Here is a 24,794-nt window from a genome sequence, read left to right on the forward strand (position 1 = left end):
GGAGCTGGTCACCTCCTAAAGCCAGCGCGCCGGAACCACCAACAAGGAACCGGCCAGCCAACAAACAGCTTGGAGAGACAGCACTGACGCTGCGTCCACCTCAGGCATGGTTCAGACCCAAGGTCGCTGCCAGCAAACATCCCCGAACCAGCATACACCACAGCCAGCACAACAGAGATGCAACCACCAAAACGGCCCAAAAGTCCGGAACCACATAGAGTGGACGAGGAGAGATTCCAACACATGTAATGGTTCACACAACAACGGCGACACCAGTCATTGTGAACCGCACCGTTAACAGAATCTCTCCTGTCACCATGCGCGCCAGAAAACGGCAGGCGATACATGCTGAGCCCTCTTCCGAAGGCCACAAACAGAGTGGCCTTTGTGGAACATACTGTCACGGTGGGGAGTAGGGGAAACCCCCCACCGTACAATGTAACGCAGATGGACAAGCAACTAGGCCAGAGGCTGGGATAAGGGAGCTGGTCACCTCCTAAAGCATCCCTAATCCTAGCTCTAACTCCTCACCATATGAGCAGACCTGGATGGTAGGACGGCTCATACCCAGAAAACCTAGGACCCTGAGACGCCATGATAATCACTCAAATAAAGAAAAGGAAGAGACGACCTGTTCCTCCAGAATACGGATGAACAGGAGTCTCACAGGCATTACTGTATACAGTAACTGGGTCGGAAGGTAAGCACACCTTACAACACACTTACCTGCCGTAGCAACACCGAATGGAACCCGAGCATGAGTAGTGGTGCCCACACACCATACAGGACACAGTACAAACAACCACTCCCAGGTATCCAGCACACCAGTTACTGCCTGGAAACCCCCATGCAAACAGGACGCATGGTGGCCCCAGGCAGAGCAGCATACAGACTTGTTGTTTCCCCTTCGGGGAACCCTGAGACCCCCTTCCAGAAGCACAACACTCAGGGAATATGTCTAGCAACATGCTGGACTACAGACACCAATAGACCAGACATGTAACAACACTAGACAAGACAACACCCACCATACGAACAACACCACACAAATGCAAGGGTAGTGAAGGGAAAGAAAACAATGGGAACAAAGGGGAGACATCATGGTGACCTTGATGTTCCACAAGGTGGCCCTCAAGCACTGGGCAGATAGTAGAGGCCTGGCAGGAGCACAGCTCCAGCACACAGCAAGGCTGGAGGAACACTGAACCCAGCCAACAGGCCACAGGCAATATAAACCTTGTGGCCACACCCAGGACACACCTAAATCCCCATCAGCTAGATAATTAACCCCTCCGGCACCAGACAGGGAAGGCCCCAGGAGAAAGGAGGAAGCACCAATATGCTGCAACTAAAACACGATGCCGCTGGCAACAGCATGTATGGCAACCATGTCACGGCGCACACCAAAGGTCGTGACACTGCCCCACCTTCTGTTACCTAGCTACTTACCTCACTTTTCTGATCCAATATACTACTATCTACCCCATCGAGTGTCTGCGCAGTGAGCAGCAAACTCCTTTCCATATTGTCAAGGTATCTGAATGTTGCAATTCGTTCATTTAGATACAGGATCTGGGCTTCCAAACATGCAATTTGCTCACATTTTGCACAGCAATATGCACTCCCAAACAGCTGTTCCAGGACTGCATACATTGCACTAGATGTACACTGGACTGCATTGTCAGTCATGGAGCTGGGGATTGCTCGTGATTACACCAGAAATGAAAAAAAAAAAGTTAATTATACAATGCAATAAAAGTGGTAAAAAATGAATAAATACAATACCCTCCTATAGTCCCTGAATCTAAAGTTATGTAATCTCAAATCAGACACTTGAGATAGGGGATAAGTATTAGATCGGTGGGGGTCCTACCACTGTGACTCAAACTGATCACAAGAATGGGAGCCCCTCACCTGAAATGAATAGAGCGGCCAGTCAGGCATGCATGCAGCTGCTCCATTAATTTCTAAGGGAATTCGGGGATAGCCTAGCACTGTATTCTTCACAATGTGGGCATTACAACTGTGAGGAGGCACAATGTAGGTAGTACTATTGTGAAGGAGCACGATGTGGCTAATTACTACTGCGAGGGCACAATGTGGGCAGTACTACTGTGTGGCGTCACAATGTGGCCATTACTACTGTGAAGGCACAATGTGGATATTACTACTGTGAAGGGGCACAATGTGGGCATCACTACTAGAAGGGGACATAATGTGGGCATAACTGCTGTTAAAAGCGACACAATGTGGGCATAACTACTGTGAGGGGGCACAGTGTGGTCATTACTACAGTGACGGGGCACATGGTCGGCATAACTACTGTGTGGTAGAAATGCCCTGAATTACCCTGTTATACCATTTGAATGGCTAGGTCTTATAGGGACAGCACAGCGCCCCCTGCTAGGGATTTAATAGGGATAGTTACCATCCCTGTTTATGTTGTTAATCCTTTTCAAACGATTTGTCTCTCTCAGGCACAGCCTACGATGTAAACCTGAGATGAGAGATCACTTCTTTACCTTAATGGAAAAGATATTCCGGAACAGTCATGCAGAGCTAGCAGCCATACTTCGAGACTCGGAAGAGCGCTTGTACCTAGCCATGTTTGGGGTGTTTCACCTGAAGAAGCCAGGTCAGATCAGAGTAGTGTTTGACTCAAGTGCCAAGTACGTATGAAGGCGTATCATTGAACAACGTTTTGCTGTCAAGCCCGGATCTAAACAACAAGCTCATAGGAGTGCTCCTCCGTTTTCGCAGAGACTCCGTTGCATTCACGGCTGATATCCAACGGATGTTCCATTGCTTCCTAGTTAAAAGGAACATATACATTTCTTGAGATTCCTATGGTTCAAGGGCAACGATCCCTCTAAAGATGTTACAGAGTATCGTATGAAAGTTCACATCTTCGGCAATAGTCCTTCTCCTGCAGTTGCCATCTATGAATTAAGACGTGCAGCTCAGAAAGTAGAAGAGAAGTGTAGAACGGATGTCAGACTCTTTGTAGAGAAGGACTTCTATGTGGATGACTGTCTGAAATCAATGCCCTCAGATGAGACTGCAATCAGTCTTCTTAAAAGAACCCAGGAGATGCTCTCTCTGTCTAACCTGAGGCTACACAAGATCACTTCTAACAGCCAGAAATTGATGGAAGCCTTTCCTCTTCAGGACCATTCAGAATACTTAAAAGGATTTAGATCTAGGATGTGACTCACCTCCGATGCAATGGAGCCTTGGCCTACTCTAGGACATAAAAGCCGATACTTTCACCTTCCAGGTTAACAGAGAAGAAAAACCCTTTACTCGCAGAGGAGTACTGTCGGCCATAAGCATTTTTTATGACCCACTGGGATTTGCAGCTCCTATAATAATCAAAGGGAAAGCTATGTTAAGAGACTCTACCAGAGAAGTGTTGAACTGGGACACTCCCCTTCCCATGAAGGAAAGAGCCACATGGATGGCCTGGAAAATTCCCTTACAGCCTTATCTGATCTTCACATAGCTCGTACATATGTTTCTGTACCAACTACCAAGTTTGAGACACAAAGATACCAGCGGACAATGCCATGTAGGGTTCGTCATGAGCAGAGCGAAACTAACACCACTCCATGAACACACAATACCACATTTGGAACTATGTGCCGCGGTGTTAGCGGTGGAGTTAGCGGAACTCATTGCTACAGAAATGGACCTGGAGATTAAAGACTCTGAGTTCTATACCGATAGCAAGATAGTACTATATCTGTAATGAAGCTAAACGCTTCTATGTCTACGTCAACAACATGCTAAGAATCAGAAGATCTACCTCTCCTGAACAATGGAAATATGTACTTACGCATCTCAACCCTGCGGACCAAGCAACTAGATCCATCACTGCTGACCGTCTCAAGGATACAATTTGGTTTACAGGCCCCACCTTTTTGTATAGACCTGATGACCCAACTGTTCTCACACCCGCCATACTGCTTACACAAAAGACTGAAGAAATTTGTGCTCCAACTGGAGAATTTAATCCCAAAGATCTTTACAGGAATCGATGGAGACAAGTACAGAGTCTCTCAAACTCGTTCTGGGACTAGTGGAAAAAGCAATACATTCCCACTCTACAACCGAGGAGAAAATGGCAAACCAGCAAGCCTAACCTCCAGGCCGGCGATGTAGTACTAATGAAGACTGCCAGTCATGAAGAAATGAGTGGCCATTGGGTCTTGTTACTAAGACATTCCTAAGTAAAGACGGAATTATACGCAAGGTAGAATTGAAAATACAGAGATAAGGGGAGACCAAATTGTTCCTCAGACCAGTAGGGGAACTCGTTCTACTGTTTGCACCCAAGGAATACAATAGTGACGTTGGCTGACGTCAAGTGGGGAGTGTTCTGTCCTCAGATGCAAATCCAGTTGATTCTGTGTGTTTATCAGTTTTGACATTGCAATTTACCTGTGTTGTATTTCATCTGCATTATAATGTATGGTAACAGCACCATCTATTGGTGGGTTTAGTGTTCTATGATTTCTTATTCAGCCTGTTTTAAGCATAGTGGAAAAAGTAGTATAGACAAACCGCTCACTCTCCTTACAATTCTGGATTGGGTGCTCTAGTCTCAAATTAATTCACTCAGATCAACAAAGGCGTAATAAAAAGTATATATTATGAGACTGGCACTCCCTCGCATGGAAATAGAGCAATGGTAGTAATGTTGTTACACAATATTTAATTTGGCACAATATGTTAAAATACAACGTTACAATACAATGTTAAAATACTTGACAGTCGCTGCAGCGGAAACACAATGACAATATCAATCCCTAAAAATGCCTAAAATCTAAAACTTCAATAAAAACTCAAAAAAAGTCCAAAAAGAAGGGGACCATACATCCTGAATGTGCAAAAATATCGCAAGCCAAAAGTGTCTGTCTATTCCTTATAATAGTATTGGCATTTCTTTCTTATATGCAATATAACATGAAAATCCATGCAAGGCACTTTTTCAAATATTCGGAATTGTCCGATATAAATATTCGATAAAGTATCCAATCGGACACAAAGTTTTTACTCACAGGTGAATGTCGATTATCCTGCAGTCTCAATATTCGATCCTTTTGATTTTTACTCACGGTATTTATTCATATTCCTGTGGTTCTCGATGTTTAGCGTCCCACCTGGTTCGTTCTTCACTGGTCTTTCTCGATCGTTATCCACAAATCTCGGATCTGGTCATACGATCAGGGTGTAATATCGCGAGAGGCAGTGCTTGAAGTGGGCCGGAACGCGGCGGTACTCAGTACCGCCACTTCCAAAAATTGCCCTGGAGAGTACCAGCACCTCTCCGTGCGCCCAGTACGTGGGTTTCCGGTACCGGAGCGCAGCGGAGAGCTGGCAGTATCTCCTCCCTAATGTCGTTGGCTGGGCAGCTAGTGGAGGGGGGCGGGTCGTTGCAGAGTACGGCTCAGGCTGGCGCAGGCAGGGAGTTGACCTCACGTTAGGTGACGTCAACTCCTTCCCGCGCGCCTGTGAGGAGCGATCAGTGCGGCGACCAGTGACTGGTCCTCCTTGGAGTCAGGAGTCGGACGGTGCAGCAAAGAACATCGACTTTGCTTTGGAATCCAACTTCTGAAGAGTACTGGTGAGTGACAGGCACCCCCCCTCCCCCCACACACATTAGTTCCTCTCTGTACCAGTACCCCCCCCCCCCCTGGGTACTGGTACAGAGAGGAATTAATGTGTGTGATGAGGGGGGGGGGGGGGTCTGATGTGCAGGGGGGTACTGGTACAGAGAGGAACGAATGTGCGGTGGTGGGGGGGGGGGTACTGGTACATAGAGGAACTAATATATATGTGTCTGATGGGTGGGTCTGATGTGTAGGGGGCCCCTGCACATCAGACCCCCCCATCACACACATATATATTAGTTCCTCTATGTACCAGTACCCCCCCCCCCCCCCACCGCACATTCGTTCCTCTCTGTACCAGTACCCCCCTGCACATCAGACCCCTGCACATTACTTTTTAATACTGTACTGTATGTGTATATATATATATATATATATATATATATATATTTTAATACTGTACTGTAATATAAGCTCTACCTCTTTACATAAATGGTATTATCATTACCAAGAAATAAAGCTAAGTCTGAGACAAATGTCGGTCATAGACCCATAGAAAGTATATGTACATGATCAGGATGAGATACTGAGCAACATGTAACAGTTTAGTTTTTTTTGGGTGATCTGACAGGTACGCTTTAAGATGCTCTCCTGGCTTATAAGTAGCAAAAGAACAAGGTCAGAATCAGAGGACTCGCTGGCTGACCCCCCACCAAACCAGAATATCGCTGCAGGTCAGAGTCAGACACAAGCTAATGAAAGCAGCACTTGTGCCGCGGTCGATCAGGTTCTCACAAGTGACGTAGAGGACGAGAGTGACATCACTTCTACCGATGACAACAGCCGCATTGCCGAGCATGAGTGGCCAGAATGTTGGTCCCAAGCACAAGTACAGTATTTCTCCACAAATTACAAGTGGCTGCTAAGCAAAAATCGAAAGTTGGGCTGTAGTGTGTGTAGTCAAGTTTGTGCTCGTGTAGACATGCAGCAAGGGCAGAGAGTGTCGCAGGAGTGGAGTGGGTGCTTAATCTCGTCTTATGGAAGGGACAAGGCTGCACAACAAAGCTCACTACGAAAGAAAATTAAAGAGCACAGAGACTCAATTTATCACAAGAAAGCAGTTGAAATAAAAGAGAAGGCAACACAAAATACAATGCAAAAACACATTGAAGATATGAGAAAGGCTGAATACGCCTCAACTTGCAATGTGTTTAGAACAGCTTATAAGATTGGCAAGCATGGGCGTCCCTTTACAGACATGCCAATAGATGTCCAGTTGCAAGTCTTAAATGGTGTCAAGATGGGCAGAGTTTTACACTCTAATAACTCGTGTGCAAATATACTGGATCACATTGCAGCTGAAATGAAAAAGAAGGTAGTCAATGACATAGTGATGAATGAAAGAAAACTGTGTGTGCTCATTGATGAATCGACTACAATAAGTGGAAAGTCTGTCCTTGTCGTGTGCCTGCGATCAGCTATTTCCAATGAACAGCCAGACACAGTATTTTTTGAACTCATTGAGCTGCAGGGGACCACAGCAAATGACATCACTGAAGCACTGTTAGAATGTCTTCATAATAATGGCTTTGACCCTCACTACCTACAGGAACATTTGTTGGCATTTGCTTGTGATGGAGCCTCAGTGATGCTTGGGAGGAAAGCAGGAGTTGCTGCGCAGCTTTGTTCCAAATTCCCTTACCTGTTTGTCTGGCATTGTTCCAATCACAGACTGGAACTGGCAGTTTGTGATGTTTTGAAGGAGGTTGGAGGAATCAACCACTTTAAAATATTTTTAGATCAGCTTTACTCCCTCTACCATGCATCCCCAAAAAACCAAAGGGAGTTAACAGAGAGTGCTCACAGTGTTGGACAGCGTCTCCTTGTGATAGGCCGTGTTTTATCAGTGCGTTGGGTTGCTTCAAGTGAGAGAACGGTGAAAGCAGTATGGGAGAACTACCCAGCTTTGCAGGTACACTTTACAAGTGCTGCTGCTGATACCAGCAGGGACTCAAGAGAGAGAGCAAAATACAAAGGACTCAATGATGTTCTCACTACTGTTTCTTTTGTGGTCAATCTTGGCATCATGTATGACGCTCTCACAGAACTCAGTGACCTCTCAAGAATGCTCCAGAGACGTGACATGACTTTGGATCAAGCCGACAGGCAGCTGGACCGACAGATCCGGGTGTTTGAGTCAATGGTATCCACACCTGGTCCCTACACACAAATTGCCATTGAGGCTGAAAATAAGAAAATCTTCAGAAATGTATGCCTGCATGAAAATGAGAGGGTTATAAAAATCAACCCTGGGCAATTTTTCCGTAGCCTGGCTGAAAATGTTAAGTGCAGGATGACTCCAACAACTTCCTCACATGTCAGTAGAACCTCATCTGAAAAGACAGACAGTCACCTCCTCTCAGACATCAAGGTCCTCCAGTCTGACTCCTGGCCTGCATCTCTTGAGATTCAATATGGTGATGCAGCGGTCAGACGTTTATGTCAGAGATTCAGAGTTGGGGAGAGGAAAAGTGTCCAAGGATTTAGGGAGTATAAAGACCTTAAAGCTTCCAAGACACCAGAAGACCTGAAGCCTCTTCTTAAAGCTGTCCACACCATTGCAGTATCAACAAGTGAATGCGAGCGAGCTTTCAGCTCAATGAATGATACTTTGACAGATAAAAGAAACTCTCTCGACATCAAAAGGCTTTCAAATCTGATCTTCCTGAAATGCAACGGACCACCCTTGGATCAGTTTAATGCACAAACATATGTGCAGACATGGCTGGCAAAAGGGAGGAGAAGTGCAGCCTTCACAAACTGCGAAGCCAAAAGTGCAAGGAAAGTGGAGCCCAAAACGTGCTGGAGCCTTTTCTAGGTAAAATGATTTGTACAATATTTTTCATTTTTCATTTGATGTACTGTGATTGTATTGAATCTGCTTTTGTATATTTTTCAGGGGTAAAGAAATTAACCTTCATCTTCAAGACTCAGGTTTATGTTTTACTGTTTACTGTTTACTGTTCTATGGTTAGTATGTTATTATAATTTTTATAAATTATTTTATGTACATTTTGTACAACATTTTGTTCAATACCCTTTTGCACATTTTATTTATGTTCAGTAGCTCTTTCTACAGTAGCTCTTTTTCAGGGTACTTTCTAAGGGTATTTTCATGCTCAGTATTGGGGGGGGGGGAGCACCGGCGCCTAATAGAGTACCGGCACCTCTTTTGGCCCACTTAAAGCACTGGCGAGAGGTAAACTTATATTTGTACTGACCAGTTTGAATGGCAGAAATTCCGGATCTTTATCTTTGGAGTGCTCCGATTCTTTTGTATATTTCCGGATATTAATAAACTTCCAGTGGGGGTCTCTTGTTGGGGATGTCTTTGAAAAGCACCAAACGCTTTTCGGGGATCTCCTTTCCCCTTCCTCAGTGGTGCTTTTCAAAGACATCCCCAACAAGAGAACCCCACTGGAAGTTCGTTTATTAATATCCGGATATATACAAAAGAATCGGAGCGCTCCAAAGATAAAGATCCGGAATTTCTGCCATTCAAACTGGTCAGTACAAGTATAAGTTTACCTCTCGCGATATTACACCCTGATCGTATGACCAGATCCGAGATTTGTGGATAACGATCGAGAGAGACCAGTGACGAACGAACCAGGTGGGACGCTAAACATCGAGAACCACGGGAATATGAATAAATACCGTGAGTAAAAATCAAAAGGATCGAATATTGGGACTGCAGGATAATCGACATTCACCTGTGAGTAAAAACTTTGTGTCCGATTGGATACTTTATCGAATATTTATATTGGACAATTCCGAATATTTGAAAAAGTGCCTTGCATGGATTTTCATGTTATATTGCATATAAGAAAGAAATGCCAATACTATTATAAGGAATAGACAGACACTTTTGGCTTGCGATATTTTTGCACATTCAGGATGTATGGTCCCCTTCTTTTTGGACTTTTTTTTTAGTTTTCATTGAAGTTTTAGATTTTAGGTATTTTTAGGGATTGATATTGTCATTGTGTTTCCGCTGCAGCGACTGTCAAGTATTTTAACATTGTATTGTAACGTTGTATTTTAACATATTGTGCCAAATTAAATATTGTGTAACAACATTACTACCATTGCTCTATTTCCATGCAAGGGAGTGCCAGTCTCATAATATATACTGTTTTAATCATAGTCGGTAGGACACTATCTATGTGACATTACATAGTAACATAGTACCATAGTACATAAGGCCGAAAAAAGACATTTGTCCATCCAGTTCGACCTGTCATCCTGCAAGTTGATCCAGAGGAAGGCAAAAAAAAAAAAAAAACCTGTGAGGTAGAAGCCAATTTTTCTCACTTTAGGGGAATAAAAAATTCCTTCCCGACTCCAATCAGGCAATTAGAATAACTCCCTGGATCAACAACCCCTCTCTAGTAGCTATAGCCTGTAATATTATTACACGCCAGAAATACATCCAGGCCCTTCTTGAATTCCTTTATTGTACTCACCATCACCACCTCCTCAGGCAGAGAGTTCCATAGTCTCACTGCTCTTACCGTAAAGAATCCTCTTCTATGTTTGTGTAAAAACCTTCTTTCCTCTAGACGCAGAGGATGTCCTCTCGTCACAGTTACAGTCCTGGGGATAAATAGATGATGGGATAGATCTCTGTACTGACCCCTGATATAATTATACATAGTAATTAGATCTCCCCTCAGTCGTCTTTTTTCTAAAGTGAATAACCCTAATTTTGATAATTATTCAGGGTACTATACTTGCCCCATTCCAGTTATTACTTTAGTTGCCCTCCTCTGGACCCTCTCCAGTTCTGCTATGTCTGCCTTGTTCACAGGAGCCCAGAACTGTACACAGTACTCCATGTGTGGTCTGACTAATGATTTGTAAAGTGGTAGGACTATGTTCTCATCACAGGCATCTATGCCCCTTTTGATGCAACCCATTATCTTATTGGCCTTGGCAGCAGCTGCCTGACACTGTTTTTTGCAGCTTAGTTTGCTGTTTATTAAAATTCCTAGATCCTTTTCCATGTCAGTGTTACAGAGTGTTTTACCATTTAGTATGTACGGGTGACTTGCATTATTCCTTCCCATGTGCATAACTTTACATTTGTCAGTGTTAAACCTCATCTGCCACTTATCTGCCCAAGCCTCCAGTCTATCCAGATCGCTCTGTAGTAGTATACTGTCCTCTTCAGTGTTAATTACTTTACACAGTTTAGTGTCATCTGCAAAAATTGATATTTTACTATGCAAGCCTTCTACAAGATCATTAATAAATATATTGAAGAGGATAGGGCCCAATACTGACCCCTGAGGTACTCCACTAGTGACAGTGACCCAATCTGAGTGTGTACCACTAATAACCACCCTCTGTTTTCTATCCCTCAGCCAGTTACTTACCCACATACAGACGTTTTCTCCCAGTCCGAGCATTCTCATTTTATATACTAACCTTTTATGTGGTACAGTGTCAAATGCTTTGGAGAAGTCCAGATATACGACATCCATTGATTCGCCGCTGTCAAGTCTAGAACTTACCTCCTCATAGAAACTGATTAAATTAGTTTGGCATGACCGATCCCTCATGAAGCCATGCTGATATGGCGTTATTTGCTTATTTCCGTTAAGATGCTCTAACATAGCATCTCTCAGAAAACCTTCAAACAGTTTACCCACAACAGTTTACCCATTGTAGTTTATTGTATGTTTCTTGTATTTGATAGCTCATTATCATTGTATTACCTCATGTACTGTATGTATAGCAGATATTCTTTATTCATGCCATGTACTATGGATATTTATGTTCTGAAATACTACTGTTTTATTCTGTAGTTTCCCCTTTCCTTTCACAGCCTACTAGCAATAAAGAGAAGGTTAAAGCTGAACAGTCTCTTTTTCTCAAGAAGACAGGGGGTTTAGCTTCATGTCAGATTACACACCGTGCCAACGTGTATGAGGACAGTATATCCACACAGACATACTGTCAATTAGATGGCTGCTAATGGAGGGTCATGTGACCAGGCAAATCACCTCCATGTGATGTCTCCTCTGTACAAATATACTGACCCTGCCATCTGCTCTTGAATTATTGGGAGTTTGGTGCAGTGTGTTTGAATACAGAAAACACCACATGATTTGCCTGGTAACATGACCCTTCATCAGCAGCCATCTTATGGACAAGACCTCTGTTTTGATAGCACAAAATATTTGCCTAACAAGGGGGGGATGGCTTATGAAATATAGCAAACATCACAGAATATCAAAAATGGCTATATTAGCAATTGCGATATAGTTATCTTACATGCACATTGGTCACAAGTAGCTAGAAAGTGGCCAACCCCTTTTATAAAAACATCTTCTGTAATAGCAAAGCCTCTTACTGACATGACTAAGAAGGGGGAAATCTACTTCATTGGCAACCAAAGGCGATTGCTTTTGGCTCCTGGCCGTTTGTGGTGGAGGTTAACGTTTCCAAGGTCAGTGTGGGAGTCATGTTTTCCCAGGAGATAACCAGGTGGCCACTGCTGTTGGATTGCAGGCTGGTCATAACCATGGAAACGAGAAGTGTATATTGCGATGGAAAAATAAATCAAGCCAGCAAAGGAGGCAATATAGACAAACACAATACAATTGTAAGTGCCTTGTATTAACTTTGTGTACATGATAAATGCCATTTGATGAAGTGAGACAACCCTTCAAAGCTGATGCCTTATCTAGAAGCTTTTGTTCCAGTCATTCTCCGGATTCCAAACCAGGACCTATTTTGCCTGATGGTATTGTTATTTCCACTGTCTCATCTGATTTGGCATCTCAGATCAGAGTTAACTAGAATTTTGCCCCTGAGAACCTTCCCAAAGGAAAATGATCAATCCCTAGTAAGTTTTGTTTACGTCTTTTGGGTGAGCTTCATGATGCAGTGTTAAGTAATGTTGATCGCGAAAATTCTAATCGCAAATTTTTATCACGAATATCGCCACTTCGAGAATTTGCGAAGATGTAGAATATAGTGCTATATATTCGTAATCGCGAATATTCTAGATTTTTTTTTCCATCAGTAACCTCCCTTCTTGCTTGTGGGCCAATCAGAAGGCTGCAATATCTTTGTCAGAGCTTAGCAACATTCCTAGCAACCAATAGGAAAGTCGCCTACCCCTTTACTATATAAGAACCTCCCCAGCAGCCATTTTCTGCTGTTTTTTGCAGTTCTGAGATAGATATAGAGAGAGAGAGCAGTGTCATTGCTGTGCACTATACTTTCATCTGGATCCTATTCCTTATCCAATTACATTAGATAGTTAGCTCACGTATATAATACAGATAGTTAGTGGGAGATAGTCAGTGTAGGTTAGATAGTGATGTAGTGTAGCTGTTCCAGTGCAGGGTGTTAGGTAGTGTTATAGGAATTACTGTTTCTCTGCTGTCCATACATACATGCTACAGATATAATGCTGTAATGTCACAACAGTATTTAGTGCACCAATCAGTAATATCTACTCAGACTTGATAAAATGTGAAGTTGCATGTATTGCGCAAAAAATATGTGCATCATTAGTGCCGATTTGCGCAATCACGAAAATAATGACTGGAGATCACGAATTTGCAAATTTATTGCAAATATTATGCAAAAAATTTGCGAGATATTGCGAAAACTTATATTGCCTATGCCGTTAATCACTAGTGTTAAGTGGACAACTGGGAATTTCTGGCGCAAGAAGACTTATTTCTAGGTATTGCTGGTGGCCTGCTATGTTTAGAGATATTTTTGCATAATCATCTGCCTGAAAGCGCTTATGCGGTTTTTGGGGTTTACAAACTACTACCCTAAATTCATTTTGAACTACTCAACTGTGGTTAAACCTTTAACGGACATGACCAGGAAAGGTTCGGATGTCTCAGTCTGGTCTGATGTGGCATTACGAGCTTTTTCTGCGGTGAAGGAATGTTTTGCTTCTGCTCCTATACTGGTGCAACCGGATGTGTCACAGCCATTCATTGTGGAAGTTGACACATCCAAGGTAGGGGTAGCATCAGTCTTGTCGCAGGGTCCTTCACATAGTAAATGGCGCCCATATGCAGTCTTCTCTAAGAAACTCTCGGCTGCAGAAATTATGATTTGGGTAATAGAGAGTTGTTAGCCATTAAATTGGCTTTTGAGGAGTGGCGTCATTGGTTGGAAGAAGCAATTCATCCTATTACTGTGCTTACTGATCACAAAAATCTGGCTTACCTGGAGTTGGCTAAACGACTGAACCCAAGGCAAGCCAGATGGTCGTTGTTTTTTACCAGATTTAATTTCATCATCACCTATCGCCCTGGGGTTAAGAATGTCAAGGCTCATGCTTTGTCGCCTAGCTTTCCTGGGGGGTGATTCGGAAGATCCTGGTCCAATATTGTCTGAAGGGGTAGTTATATCTGCCCTATATCCCAACCTTGAGGCAGAGGTGTTGGAGGCCCAGGGAAATGCACCGGATTCTTGTCCGTCGGGGAAGTTGTTTGTTCCTTCTGAATTACATCACAAGGTGTTCGAGGAACATCACTGTACGGTTCTCACAGGACACCCTGGGAGCAGATCCACTGTCGATCTCATCTCTCGTAGATTCTGGTGGCCGGGGTTGTGCAAGTGTGTTGAGGACTATGTGTCTGCTTGCAGAACTTGTGCACTTGCTAAGGTGACACATACTCGGCCTTCCGGATCTTTACTTCCGTTGCCCATCCCGTCCCGACCTTGGACTCATTTATCCATGGATTTTATCACAGATTTACCTAATTCTTCAGGAAGAACGGTGATTTTGGTGGTTGTTGCTTGCTTTAGTAAGATGGCCACTTTATAGCATTGCCAGGTCTACCTAATGCTAAAACTCTGGCACAAGTGTTTGTCGATAACATCGTGAAATTACATGGTATTCCTTCTTATGTGGTGTGTGATAAGGGGACTCAGTTTGTTTCCAAGTTTTGGAGGACGTTCTGTACTTGTCTGGGGGTCCAATTTCCTTCTCTTCATCTTTTCATCCTCAGTAGAACAGACAGACTGAATGCACTAATCAGAATCTGGAGACTTATTTGAGATGTTTTGTCTTGGAGAATCAGGAGGAGTGGTTATCAATTTTGTTATTGGCCAAGTTTGCCAAAAATAACCATATGGGTTCCACCCGCAATTTGTCACATTTTCTGGTACGGAGATTTCTGGTATACCTGAAGAGGAACGATTTTCCTCTTCTTTGTCTTCGAAATAATTCAAAATAATCTGAAAAAAATGGGCAACAAGTATACATGTATGGCTGACAAGAGTTTTGTTGGCTGACTTTTCGTTGTTGAAAAGATGTGTCGAACCTGTTGAACCGTCCTCCCTGCCTCCTGCTCCTGTCATGGTGGACAGTAATCTTGAAATTCAGATCTCGAGGATAGTTGATCCTGAATTCTCCGTAGATCCCTCCAGTATCTCGTTCACTGGAGGGGTTACGGACCAGAGGAGAGGATGTGGGTTCCAGTGGCTGAAGTTAATGCTAGTCGTCTGGTGAAAGCCTTTCACAGAGCTCACCCGGATAAAGTCGGTCCTCGGTGTCCGGAGGCCACCCATAGAAGGGGGGGTACTGTCACAGTCTTTCCTGTGACAGGGGTCAGAAGATCTAAGAGACTGGCTGCATGTGATGTGATCTGACAGCCTGTCTGGTTTCACTTCTTTCTTTGTTGTTGGTGGGTATGACCACACCTCTGGTCTCAGTTGTAGCTTAAGTGGTCATTCCAACTCCTCTATTTAGTCTGGCCTCACCCATCATGCTATGCGGTTGATAGCTCCTTTGTGGTTGTGAAGAGCTGGTGTCTGGTTCTCCTCTGAGTTCCTGCTCGTCTGCGTCCTTTGGAGTTAAGTGTCTTTTCCCATTTTCTTGTTCATTGTATTCCCCTTCCTTTTGGTATTAGACCTGAGGGAGTCTCCTGTTCCTTCAGCTGGGAAAGAACAGGTCATCTCTTGTTCTGACACTATTTCCAGGGCCCTTTAGGCTCAGATAGGGCCCTAGGTTCCAGCGTATGAACATTCCTACCTTCAAGGTCTGTTCATACTTATAGTTGTCAGGGCTAGATTTAGGGATTCACTAGGTGGTGACTGTTAAAGGCAATATTAATTATTGATATTTTGGGTAATCTCAATAATTCATATTCATAAATAGGCGCAAGTCGTCTATTGATACTCCACCTTTTTATACTATAAAAGGAAGTACCTCTGTTAATTAGCTAATTGTCTAACTAACTAGCTACCTCTGTTGCCTATACACTACACTGAACTAAACTATGTGCTAATTACCACTGCTACTACGTCGGCTACAACAAAAGACTATACACTGTATGTTATGAATAAAGAAATATTTATTACACAATACAAATACAGTCTATTACGCTATATCTATATATATTTATAGATCAATGTTATAAATACAGTACAGACCAAAAGTTTGGACACACCTTCTCATTCAAAGAGTTTTCTTTATTTTCATGACTATGAAAATTGTAGATTCACACTGAAGGCATCAAAACTATGAATTAACACATGTGGAATTATATAACAAACAAGTGTGAAACAACTGAAAATATGTCATATTCTAGGTTCTTCAAAGTAGCCATCTTTTGCTTTGATTACTGCTTTGCACACTGTTGGCATTCTCTTGATGAGCTTCAAGAGGTAGTCCCCTGAAATGGTTTTCACTTCACAGGTGTGCCCTGTCAGGTTTAATAAGTGGGATTTCTTGCCTTATAAATGGGGTTGGGACCATCAGTGTCGTTGAGGAGAAGTCAGGTGGATACACAGCTGATAGTCCTACTGAATAGACTGTTCGAATTTGTATTATGGCAAGAAAAAAGCAGCTAAGTAAAGAAAAACGAGTGGCCATCATTACTTTAAGAAATGAAGGTCAGTCAGTCAGCCGAAAAATTGGGAAAACTTTGAAAGTAAGGGCTATTTGACCATGAAGGAGAGTGATGGGGTGCTGCACCAGATGACCTGGCCTCCACAGTCACCGGACCTGAACCCAATCGAGATGGTTTGGGGTGAGCTGGACCGCAGAGTGAAGGCAAAAGGGCCAACAAGTGCTAAGCATCTCTGGGAACTCTTTCAAGACTGTTGGAAGACCATTTCAGGTGACTACCTCTTGAAGCTCATCAAGAGAATGCCAAGAGTGTGCAAAGCAGTAATCAAAGCAAAAGGTGGCTACTTTCATGGGCGTCCGCAGAAATTTTTCCAGGGGGGGGCATAATTTTATTGACATCCATGCTCTGCTTGTTTCTGAGAATGTAATTAAGGCGAGGGGCATATTCATTATCACAAAGTCTAATAACGCATGAGCTGTGCAACGTGATGGAAAAGCTTAAATGTATATTATAAGTGCCAGGAATACAAAGTTGCATCCCTGGTTCTATAGCTCCCTCTGCCTCCCTCTCCCTCCTTGCTCCCTCATATATAATAAAATCGTACTTTTATTCCAGTCTGCAGTCACAGTGTGCAGCACTGCCCTAGGAAGTACCTCTAGCTGCTATATGAGGAGTGGTCAGTGGATGTATTCCTAGGCAGTAATGTAAACACTGGATTTTCTCTGAAAACACAGGGTTTACTGCAAAAAGCTTGAAGGGGCTGATTATACTCACCAGAACTAATATAATAAGCTGTAGTTGTTCTGGACCTGGTGACTATAGTGTGCCTTTAATGTAAACATTATTCAATGCACCGCATTAGTCATACACCCATGATCAAGGCACTATAACCGAATAAAAAATTTAGAAACTGCATTTGGTGTTAACATAAACAAAAAATATGACAACTAAAATATTGACAACTGTATTTATTTTGAAATGTATTAAAATAAATAACATTAAATATACTAATTATATATACATATACAAAGTGTATGCACATCTCCATTTGGCAGTCTGATAGGTGGGTCTAGGTGTGGCAGATGCAAGAAGAATGTTACTTCTTACTTCTGACTGCATTGTGCCAAGTGCCAACTGTAAAGTTTGATGGAAGATGGATACTGGTATGTGGCTGTTTTTCAGGGATTGGGCTACTTCTATTGGAGGGACATTTTAATACTTCAGCATACCAAGAAAATGCTATGCTTCCAGCCATGATGTGGGAATAATTTGAGGAAGTCTGTTTTCACTTTAAAAGGAACCCGTCGCCGGGATTTTGTGTATAGAGCTGAGGACATGGGTTGCTAGATGGCCGCTAGCACATCCGCAATACACAGTCCCCATAGCTCTGTGTGCTTTTATTGTGTAAAAAAACCAATTTGATACATATGCAAATTACCCTGAGATGAGTCCTGATGGTGAGATGAGTCAGGGACAGGACTCATCTAAGGTTAATTTGCATATGTAACAAATCTTTTTTTTTACACAATAAAAGCACACAGAGCTATGGGGACTGAGTATTGCGGATATACTAGCGGCCATCTAGCAACCCATGTCCTCAGCTCTATACACAAAATCCCGGTGACAGCTTTCCTTTAACTAGCATGACTGTGCCCCAGAGTACAAAGCAAGGTCCTCAAAGACAGGGTTAGATTTGTTTGGTGTGGAAGAACTTGACTGGCCCGGCTCCATAGAGCCCTGACTTCAACCCCATTGAACACCTTTTAGGATGAACTTGACTGGACTAGAGATAACCAGTCTTCCAAATTGGAAAATAAACATATAAACTTTAACAGTATAATGGTTGTAGATTAGGAACTGTAAACACCTACTCTCAAATTTAAAGGATCACTATAGGGTCAGGAACATAAACATGTATTCCTGATGAACTTATAGTGTTAAAAACATCCCATTTTTCAATGAGTACGTTTGAACAGTTTTTGTTCACTGGTTAGTGATCTCGAAAAAGGAACTGCAAACGTCTGTGGTCTTGTGCAAATTTATCAATTACTTTTCTAATCATCTGCTGTTTGTTTTCTTCAATTTTTGCTCGATGTATGCTCATCATGCACAAACCCGATAAGCGATCATCTGCCATGGTCGACCTCAACCAGGTTTTCACCCTCCTCATAGTGCTGAATGACCGTTCCACTGTACAGGTGGTCACTGGCAATGTGAGAGCAACAAGAATTGCTTGCCGGAGTGATGGAAATAAATCTGTGTGATTTAACAAATCTAAAAATCCATTATCAAACTGTTCTACCTTTGTTGACCAGATCTCATACCACGTGATTGCTTCGGCTTCCAGATTTTCGAAGTTGTAAATTTCTCTGATGTTTGCAATCTGGCATTTGTATTGCTCAAGTGTCATTTTTGCCATTTGTTTTGGGTAAAGCGAAAACAGGCTGAAATTTTTCTTACTTTCATTCCCAAACCGACTTTCTAATGCTGAAATAATAGAGTCCATGTATGGCACATATATGGATTGTCGATAATATTCTTCCACTGAAGAGCAAATAAAGTTAGAACTAAATACTTGTCGGCCACACAGCCTGGGAACAGAAAGTTCGATGTTCAAGTTTTCTGCCATTCTTTGAACGCTTGAAAATATTTCTGCGAATTTCTCTTCCGCTTTTTCTCTATGTTCATGGAACACGGTTAGGAGGTCTTGTACATGATCACATACTTGGAGAATATCAAGCTGAACAGCTTGGAGAGCCTGGCTTACAGCTTCTAATCTTGAGGAGTATTGTGCAATGATATTCAAGCAAAAGAGGAAGCTCACTGTGCTACAGGAACATTGCAATTGATATGCGTCCTGACGTGTCTTACCACATGCTGTAGTGACCAGAAAGCTTAGTTGTTGAAATTTTTTTTCAAAGTTAGAGCTAAAAATTCTAATGCTCTTATATTTTGCTGTCCAGCGTGTTTCACTCAGCAATGGCACATTGGGAATAAGAGATCTTCTTTTTGGACTCTCACGGAAAAACTTGATGATGGCCTTCACTGTGCCAACAGAATTCCGTATATCAGGAACAGCATTCAGGTCATTCACAACCAAATTCAATTTGTGTGAAGCACAGTGAGCAAAAGTAGCTTTAGGATATTTTCTTTTTATTATGGCTTGAACGCCACCTTCCTTTCCTGCCATTGTAGAGCATCCATCATATCCTTGGCCATGGAGTTTGTCTAAGTTTAATCCAAATTTACAACATGAGTCCATAATCATATTTGCAATTGAGGCAGCATCCATTTCTTTTAAGGTTGCAAATCCAAGGAATTCTTCTTTGATGACAGCTAAGGTGCTACTTGTGTCTACAAAACGTACTCCAATTGACATCTGTTCTTTTCCAGATATGTCAGCACTTTCATCAGCAATGACTGAAAAACCATTTGACCTATTGACTAGGTTAACTAGGTCATCTCTTAAAGTTTCTTCGCACAACGATATCAATTCATTTTCAACTCGAACTGATGTATACCGTGCATTTAATGGTGCATTCTCCAGATGGTTCTTTAGGACTACATCTCCTGCTTCAATGCGAAATTGATAAAGACTTTGAACATTTCCGCTTGTACTTTTTTTCCCACGCAAAGCTATGTCATGAGTGCCACAAAATAAGATAGTGGACAGAATTGGAAATAACTTTCTTCGATTTTCTTCAACTTGACGCTTCACAGCGCTATCTATTTGGCAAACAATACTGGTTTCCGGTTTCTTTCTGATCTCCAGAAAGTTATTTGCATTCACACGAGCATTTTTATGCCATGATGTTGATATATGGTTGCGTGCACTTTCATGCAAATCTTTATATTTGGTGAAAGGTGTCGTTATGAAAGCTCCTTGTGTCCCACGATGTACCGGCTGAGGAAAAACTGTGCAATATTTGCAAAGTGCACCTTTTAGTTGTGGAGAGTAGCTAAGCCACGGTGAATATTGACTTAACCATACCCAACGGAAACAGCGTGGTCCACTAGAATCCTTTTTGAAGTCATAATTTTCTGGCGGGGTGTATGTATGTATTAACAGATTGTATTTCAGATCATCTGTTAGCTTTTTGGATGAATTCAAATACACTCCAATATCATTTACCGGAGCATCGAGATGGCTACATTCGGTTGATGCTGCAGCTGTAACTGGATCTGCAGAACTGCTTGTGCTTGGTACTGCCTCTTGTTCATCAAGTCCGGATTCTTCTCTTGCTTCCTTATCAGATTCAAGATCATCCAATTTTCTTTTTGCAAAAAATTTGCGGATGTCCATTTCTAAAAAGAAATGGGGATCAAAATACTTTGCTGGATTCAATAAACATGTATGTAACACGTTGTACATTAGAATCAAGCTGTCCAGCCTGTCCTTGCATAATACATAGCTTTGTTGGAAAAATGAGATTGTAAATTTTAAATATTTCACCTACAATGCACTATTTATTGAATACAGCAGAGTATTTAATGAACCCCATTTTTTCTTTAGAAATGGACATCCACAAATTTTGTGTGTGTGTGTATATATATATATTCAGACACTGAAACTCCCGAACACTGCTGGACCAGCCATGACCGGCTGTGTTCGGTTCTATAATAGTCCCTCTGTAGTATTATAATGGCCCCTCTGCATTATTATGGCCCCCTCTTTATTATATTAGCCCCTTATAATATAATAGACCCTTGAGAGGATGGAGATTTACCAACGTAATAACACTCAGGGTCAGTGAGTGACTCAGTAGTCACACTGTGACACTGACTGACTGTCACTCACTGATAGCCAAGCAGGTGGCAGTCAGGGTGCTTGTTAAGGATGAATTGACCATAGACAGTACTGCCCAGAGGATGCCATATCTGCTGTCCATATAATACCAGGCAGTATTGCCCCTTCATATACCGCCTGGTCACCCCACACCTAACACTCAGGAGTCAGGGAGTACTGTCACACTGACTGGTCTGTGACACTGACTGTCACTCACTGTGTTAGTGTCGCTCTCGCTCATTCATTAAGGCTGCCTGTGGTTGTGGAGTCCTGAAGCGGCCGGCACACTGCGGCTCTTCTTCTTGCTCTGGCTCCGCAATGTCTTTCCCACCCGGAAGGTGGACGGAGCTTCGTACTGCCGTGCGCGCCTGGCCCTGGTGATTCATCAGGGCGCGTGCATGCTCCTGATAGATACCTGCGTACCGCTCCTCACTTTGCGGTGCTGCGCAGTGCAGCAGCTGCAGAGCAGAGGCCGAACTCAGTTCACAGATTTCGAAGGGCCCCAGGGGGCAGGGCCGGTTCTAGGTCAAATGGGGCCATGGGGCGAAAAACAATAAGGGCCCCCCCCCCCCCCCACATGACACTTGCTGACTTTAAAGGGAACCTGTCACCAGGATTTTGTGCATAGAGCCGAGGACATGGGCTGCTAGATGGCCGCTAGCACATCCGCAATACCCAGTCCCCATAGCTCTTTGCGCTTTTATTGTGTTAAAAAACCGTTTTGATCAATATGCAAATGAACCTGATATGTGTCCTGTGTCCGGAGATGAGTCCAGCGGAAAGGAGCCCAGCACCGCCCCGCGTCCTCCGAATCTCCTCCTTGCTGGCTGACGTCACAGAGCTGGAGCGCTGAAATCTAGCGATGCACGACCTAGCGCATGCGTAGTTCGTTCCCTGTGCTGATGCCAGCACAGGGAATGAACATGATGCCGACACTGCGCATGCGCTAGCTCGCGCATGCGCTAGCTTGCGCATCGCGAGATTTCGGCGCTCCAGCTCTGTGAAGTCAGCCAACAAGGAGGAGATTCGGAGGACGTGGGGGGTGCTGGCCTCCTTTCCGCTGGATTCATCTCCGGACACAGGACACATATCAGGACCATTTGCATATTGATCAAAACGGTTTTTTAACACAATAAAAGCACACAGAGCTATGGGGACTGGGTATTGCGGATGTGCTAGCGGCCATCTAGCAACCCATGTCCTCGGCTCTATGCACAAAATCCAGGTGACAGGTTCCCTTTAACGTCACGTCAGTGATATCCATAAAACCATAAAACAGTACTGTGATCAATAAAAACAATAATAGGTTTAATCGTGGCTGGCCCACACATCTGGTACATCAATCAGTTTGGAGATTTAATTTGTGGACGTTCATACAGAAGAAACTGTATGTTGTGTGGCACAGTGTAGGCTATATGTGTATAACAGAAATATATTTTACATGAAAACTTACTGTTACTTGGCTTGGCCCTTGGGGACCTCGGATGCCACTTAAACACTTGGCCGGGGGCTCGGCGGAGCTGATGTTGTGCTTTATCCTAATGAGAAAGATTTCATAATAAGGATTTGGAGAAGGGGCAGAGGGATAGCAGAGCAGGGAGAGGCTGGTGCTGCTACTAGGGGGTCATACCATGGGGGCGTAATAAAGCCCACCATAATGCCCCCCCAGTAGAAATAATTCTCCTTATATTAGACAGTGCAAAAAATACCCCCTTGTAATGCCCCCAATTGAGCTAATGTTCCCATAGTGCCACCATAATGTACCAGTATAAAATACCCCTATATAGTGCCCCCAGTAAATGCCGCATAGTGCTCCTCTCCCACCTTCCTTCTAGTGCCCCCATAATGTACCAATATAAAATGCCCCTATATAGTGCCCCAGTAGATGCCCTCAGTGTCCCCCATAATTTGCAAGCATAAAATACCCCTTCTTAGTGCCCCCCGTAGATGACCCCATAGTATTCCTCTCCCCCTTCCCCATAGTACCCACCATAATGTGTCCCAGTATAAACTACTACTGTATAGAGCCCTCCATATAACATACCACTTCTTTGTAGCCTCGCCCTCAGTAGATGCCCCTATAGTGCCCACCAATAATGTGTTGGCAAGAAGTGCCCCCATAGTGCCCCCCAATAATGCGCCAGTAAGAAGTGACCCCATAGTGCAACCTAATAATGTGCCAGTAAAAAGTGCCGCAATGATGCCCCCCCGGGCCCCGGCCTTAAGGTCACATTTCTCCCCCTCTATGTCACGTGACTCGTCATCACCCCCTTCTTTTTACATCACCCCCTTCTTTTTACATCACCCCCTTCGCGTCACATTATTTCTCCCCCTCTCCATCATGGCAGCACACTTCCCACCCGTGACCCTCCACGCCCCTCCACACACCCCCCCCCACCCCGAATGGCACATTTTTTTCCCCCCCGGGCTTGGGCCCCTCCATGGGCCAGTGTCCGCAGCACATCTCTCCCCCCCTCCCAGGTACATTTCTCCCACTCCATCTCATGGGCCAGTGTCAGCAGCACATCTCCCCCCCCCCCCCCCGGCACATTTCTCCCAGTCCATCTCACGGGCCAGTGTCAGCAGCACATCTCTCTCTCCCCCCCCCCCCCCAGGCACATTTCTCCCAGTCCATCTCACGGGCCAGTGTCAGCAGCACATCTCTCCCCCCCCCCCAGGCACATTTCTCCCAGTCCATCTCACGGGCCAGTGTCAGCAGCACATCTCCCCTTCCCCCGGCACATTTCTCCCAGTCCATCTCACGGGCCAGTGTCAGCAGCACATCTCTCTCTCCCCCCCCAGGCACATTTCTCCCAGTCCATCTCACGGGCCAGTGTCAGCAGCACATCTCTCCCCCCCCCCCAGGCACATTTCTCCCACTCCATCTCATGGGCCAGTGTCAGCAGCACATCTCCCCCCCCCCCCCCCCCCAGGCACATTTCTTTTCTCCCAGTCCATCTCATGGGCCAGTGTCCGCAGCACATCTCCCCCCCCCCCCCAGGCACATTTCTCCCAGTCCACCACCTCATCTGGGCCAATGTCCGCAGCACATCTCTCCCCCCCCCCCCCCAGGCACATTTCTCCCAGTCCTTCTCATGGGCCAGTGTCAGCAGCACATCTTTCCCCCCCCCCCCCCCCCCCCAGGCACATTTCTCCCAGTCCATCTCATGGGCCAGTGTCAGCAGCACATCTCCCCCCCCCCCCCCCCCCCCCCAGGCACATTTCTCCCAGTCCATCTCATGGGCCAGTGTCAGCAGCACATCTTTCCCCCCCCCCCAGGCACATTTCTCCCACTCCATCTCATGGGCAAGACCAGTGGCAGACATGGGATCGATGATGGGGGGGGGGGGGGGGGGGGGAGATGTGCTGCTGACACTGCCATCATCCACCATCCACTTGTTGTTATGATGTTGTACTTATGATTTATCTTTTTTTCTTTGTACAACTACAATATAAAGGCTGTATATCGTTAACTTACTACTTCTGAAGTTCTGTGAC

The 24,794-nt window shown here is 44.1% G+C and overlaps 1 protein-coding gene across 1 annotated transcript; it reads left to right on the forward strand.

Moving 5' to 3' along the window:
* The first annotated feature begins 6,255 nt into the window (after positions 1-6,255).
* On the forward strand, positions 6,256-8,490 carry LOC120979820 (E3 SUMO-protein ligase KIAA1586-like). Its single transcript, XM_040408777.1, has one exon. The coding sequence runs from the start codon at positions 6,256-6,258 to the stop codon at positions 8,488-8,490; it is 2,235 nt and encodes a 744-aa protein (XP_040264711.1).
* Positions 8,491-24,794: the final 16,304 nt, after the last annotated feature.

The sequence above is a fragment of the Bufo bufo genome, chromosome 9, assembly GCF_905171765.1.
Source record: "Bufo bufo chromosome 9, aBufBuf1.1, whole genome shotgun sequence".
Taxonomy (NCBI): domain Eukaryota; kingdom Metazoa; phylum Chordata; class Amphibia; order Anura; family Bufonidae; genus Bufo; species Bufo bufo.